The following is a 4,503-nucleotide window of genomic DNA, read 5'->3' on the forward strand; positions in this document are numbered from 1 at the left end:
CTGATCTACCAATGGATCGAGTTGCAATGTCCCATTACTGTCCTCAAAATAACAATAATATCATGCATTAAAAAAAAAAAAAAAAAAAAAAAAAAAACAAGAGGAATATTAATTGCAACCCTAATAGTAGATCAGTAGGGTACATCGACAAAATTGAACGATTAGGAAGATACAGACTATTAGGTGATCATTTATTAAGAGAATAATTGTAGTTTTCTCAACAAAACACAAATGATACTTCAAGAATAGTTAATTAATTAAGGATATCTAGATGAATCATCATAAACACATTCCAGATGTGTACTGATCAAAGGTTGGCCTGATTGTTTGCACCAATTCTTCTTTCTTGAACGAATTATTCAACTGCTTAGGTTGAGTACTAGCTAGCATGCATCCTAATTGTAAAAGGTGGGACAAGCACTGATCTTTTCGATCAACATCTAAAAGAGTCGAAAAAACTCTTCCATATGCTTCCAAGTAACGACGACATACAAGGAAATGTTAGACACAATAGAGCAAGAGAAAAACAAGAAATAATTAAGCCAATGACTTGGAAGCGGAGCTGTGATTGATATAGACGTGCCATAGGACAGAAAGAGGAGTCCAAAGGATGTGATTAGCAGGAAACTAGGAAGACCAGGAGGGAGGACTAAGATAATCAAGAGTAGTGGTATATAAAAGGTTAAAGTATTTATACCCAAGAGTAGATGGAAAAAGTGTCTGGCCATGGTTACTGTCCCCACCCGGTGAGGGACTTGACGACTGACTTCATGATTTCTAGCTGCGGTCGCGGCCGAGATACTGAACTGATTATTGGTTCCGGGTGGGATGTAGTTATCTTGCCAAAATCCTCCAGGGGGGCTGAGTACTGCTTGGTAGGCGACTGTTACGAGCAGTACAGCAACCACCAACAGCATATTGCGCATGTCGTTTGACATTAGCGTTCTCTGACGAAAGAAACATATGAATAGCTTCTCATTAATGGGGACTGGAGATCTTAAGTAGTCTGCAAAAGATGCAGTCTTAGGAAGAGATGAAGCACTTAAAGCTCCGGCACGGCGTAGCATATTCCTCACCCCTTGGTTGTCCACCTGTGTTTGCCCTTGCGCGATGTCTAGAGCAGTAAAACCCTCTGAATTCTTGAGGTTTACAGGGACTCTACAATCCAATAACCACCTCACGACCTGTACAACTTAATCAGAGGTGCACAATTATAGATCCCATCACTGTAAAATAGTCTACACATTGAGACAACATTAATAGTCAGTTCAGCTACCAACGATATATAACACGGATGCAGTTGTAGGAGATAATATATGCCAATTAAGCAAACACAAAATTCGAATCTCAGATGACAATTCAAACTTCTTGTAAATTGGTTGTAATGTTTACGTGCATGTATTATGGATAGCTAGCTTGTAGCAATATCTGATTATAAATGACCCACAAACAGAGAGACCACCGTCGTTCCTCTGTTTTTCTTGCCCACTGCTTCTCTTTGTGGTTTTTTCCAACACCTTCCCTACAGGTTTCTTCCTGTTAAAGCATTTTCAAAATTAATATCTATATAAATAATTATTTTGTGTTTTGGTAATTTTTTAAAATGAAGGAATTAATTGTGAGTTTCATGATTCTTTGTACAACATCATCACCCGACATTGTAATGTGCGTTAGGAGCATTTAGTTTTTTCTGCTTTCTTTTACTTTTATCTAATACTTTCCTTTCCTAGCTACTATTACCAACACCATTACGTCCAACTCTCATGGCATTATCTCCTTCAACTGCATCCCCGTGTTATCCTCGGCAGTTGAGCTGACGACAGTTGTCTCAATATACACTATTCAACCCGGCCCGACCCAAAAAAAAACCCCAAGTGCTAAAAATAAAATAAAAGCAAATGTCACAAATTAAAGAAATTAATAAAGAACGTAGAATGACGCAACCAAATGCTTAATAAAATGAATTGAAGATAATTTTTAGCATGCGTGTTATTGAGATCGATTGAATCTTCACTGCTACTTTGCAATATATAATTCAGGATAGAAAACATAGAGGAAATTAAGAACTTGCCTGGGGTTCATTTTTGGATGCTGCAATGTGCAACACACTGTTACCGTTCAAATCCAGCCAATTCAGTATCCTCTTCTCCCAGAATGCCGCGTTTTTAAACACGGCCCGCCGAAGCCATCCAACCAGGAGCTGAAAAGCATCTAACTTGTCATTTTTCAGTGCAATATGTAGAGCAGTCTCGCTTTGACTGGTCACTTCTTCAATAGAATTGGGGCAGACTGCTAAAAATGTGCCCAACAGAAAGAGGTTTCCTGTTTGAGCTGCATAATGTAAAGGATTCACGCCACCCCTTCCTTGTTCACAGACAAGGTCCTTATGAACAGCAAGTAGCTCGCGCACCAACAGGGTTTGGTTATTATGCATTGCAACGAGCAATGGGGTGAAACCATTTGGGTTGAGCTTCCTAGCAAATGATGGCTTTAACATCATCATCTCCATGGCAAATTGGGTCTGTCCTGCAGCTGCTGCTATGTGTAAAGGGGTCTCAACAAATGGAATCTCATCGATCTTGTCCAAAACTCTTGCGTCCATTGCAATCAACTTGTATAAGGCGTCAATGTCTCCTTGTTCAGAAGCATCCCTCAGATTGTGATCCATCGATAGCAGCATGTATGAATGTACGATAGTTATTTTTCTAAGAATCCCTCTAATCTGAGTTTTGAACAACCGGAGCTATCTAATTTGACTTGATAGCCTCGATAGGCATGTGATTAATTTTTACTTTCTCGTGGATGTGGAGATTTTTTGTGCATATATGTTAAAGTTTGGAAGTACTAGGCGCCACTGTCTCCTTGTCGCATGCACGCTGCGACTGTTCAGACAGTTGTCCAAACCAGTCGTAGGACGACTTTTCCAGAGTCTTGTTCATACTTCACAGCGCACATCGTTCGGATGTTCTGGCAGGGCATTATTACGACGATGTACGGATTGTTCGAACGATGTTCATAAAATTTGAAATGTTTTGAAAAATCAAAATTTTCTATATTTTAATTTGGGCGTTCTTAAACTCATTATACCTTCTTTTTTCTTTTTTTTTTTCTTTTTTTTTTTTTTTTTTTTGAGTGTTTTTAGTAAATCAATAACATTAAGTATTAACTATTGATTTTGTATATGAGATATGATCTATTGTCACTTCAAAACAACGGACGGGAAAGTTGTCGCTACCCATACCAATTTAATAAAGTAAATAAATGAAATTGTGCATATATAACAGTTAATGAGATTGTGCATATAGATTTGTAATTATATCATATTGTTGCATCATATATTGTTAAATAAATCAATATGTCTATTATTGAAGGCAGTTAAATCACTTGACCACAGTACGGAATTGTGTAATAATCGCAATCGCAATCACATACATGTTCATGTAAGGCAAGAGATGGATCAGGACAATCGGGATTATCATACCAATCCTAATGTTTATGAATGAAGCTTTTATGTATTACTTTTAATGTGTAATATTTTATATGTTATTTGTATTAGCATTGAGACAATAGTTGCATGTATATTATCAATGTCACATGTGGTACATATGTTTATGCTTTGTTTGTATTTATTATGAAAGAACACAAAATTATATTAATTATATAATGAGGTAATTCAGTCAACTCTGTTGTGTTATATTTCTAAATTGTTGTGTTATATTTTTGGGTTAAATAGTCCAATGGTCCATGAGTTTTGAAAACTTTATTTTTTAGTCATTGAGTTTCAATTTGCATCACAGATGATATATTAATTTTGAGAAATGACCAAATTAGTACCTCGGTTAACTTTTCCGTCAAAAAACTAATAGTCTGCCAGAGGTTGACACGTGGCATAATATAAAAAAATTAAAAATTAAAAATCTTTAAAAATTAATTAAAAAAAATTAATTTTTTTTTTAAAAAAAGGGGGGTGACTGGCCGGTCTAGGGAGGCCGAACCACCCCATGGGGGTGGTTCGGCAACCCCTTGGACAGAAAAAAAAAAAAAAAAAAAAAAAAAAAAAGGAAGATCGGTTTTGCCCTTAGGGGTGGTTCGGCCACCCCCATATCGGCCGGTCTGGGGGTAGCCGAACCACCCTCGTGGCCTATGAGGGTGGTTCGGTCACCCCAATGGCAAAACGGAAAAAATAAATTTTGGAGGGTTTGGCCCTTGGGGGTGGCCGAACCACCCCCTGTCTTCGGCCACTCCAAGGGCAAAACGGAAAAAATAAATTTGAAGGGTTTGGCCCTTGGGGGTGGCCGAACCACCTCCAAGGGGCACGGGGGTGGTTCGACCACCCCCAGACGGGCCGGCCTTGTGGTGGCCGAACCACCCCCGTGGCCCTTGGGGGTGGTCCGGCCACCCCCAAGGGCCAAAACCGATCTTGATTTTTTTTTTTGTCAAGGGGTGACCAAACTACCCCCCATGGGATGGTTCGGCCATCCCAGACCGGGTAATGGGGTGGTT

At 38.8% G+C, this 4,503-nt stretch overlaps 1 protein-coding gene across 1 annotated transcript; it reads right to left on the reverse strand.

Moving 5' to 3' along the window:
• Positions 1–2,059: 2,059 nt before the first annotated feature.
• Positions 2,060–2,668, reverse strand: LOC133853984 (ankyrin repeat-containing protein BDA1-like). The gene has a single exon (XM_062290006.1). The coding sequence runs from the start codon at positions 2,666–2,668 to the stop codon at positions 2,060–2,062; it is 609 nt and encodes a 202-aa protein (XP_062145990.1).
• Positions 2,669–4,503: the final 1,835 nt, after the last annotated feature.

This window comes from Alnus glutinosa, chromosome 13 (genome assembly GCF_958979055.1).
Source record: "Alnus glutinosa chromosome 13, dhAlnGlut1.1, whole genome shotgun sequence".
Lineage (NCBI taxonomy): Eukaryota > Viridiplantae > Streptophyta > Magnoliopsida > Fagales > Betulaceae > Alnus > Alnus glutinosa.

Coding starts and splice junctions, on each gene's coding strand:
- LOC133853984 (XM_062290006.1), bottom strand. CDS start 2,668: ATGGATCACAATCTGAGGGATGCTTCTGAACAAGGAGACATTGACGCC.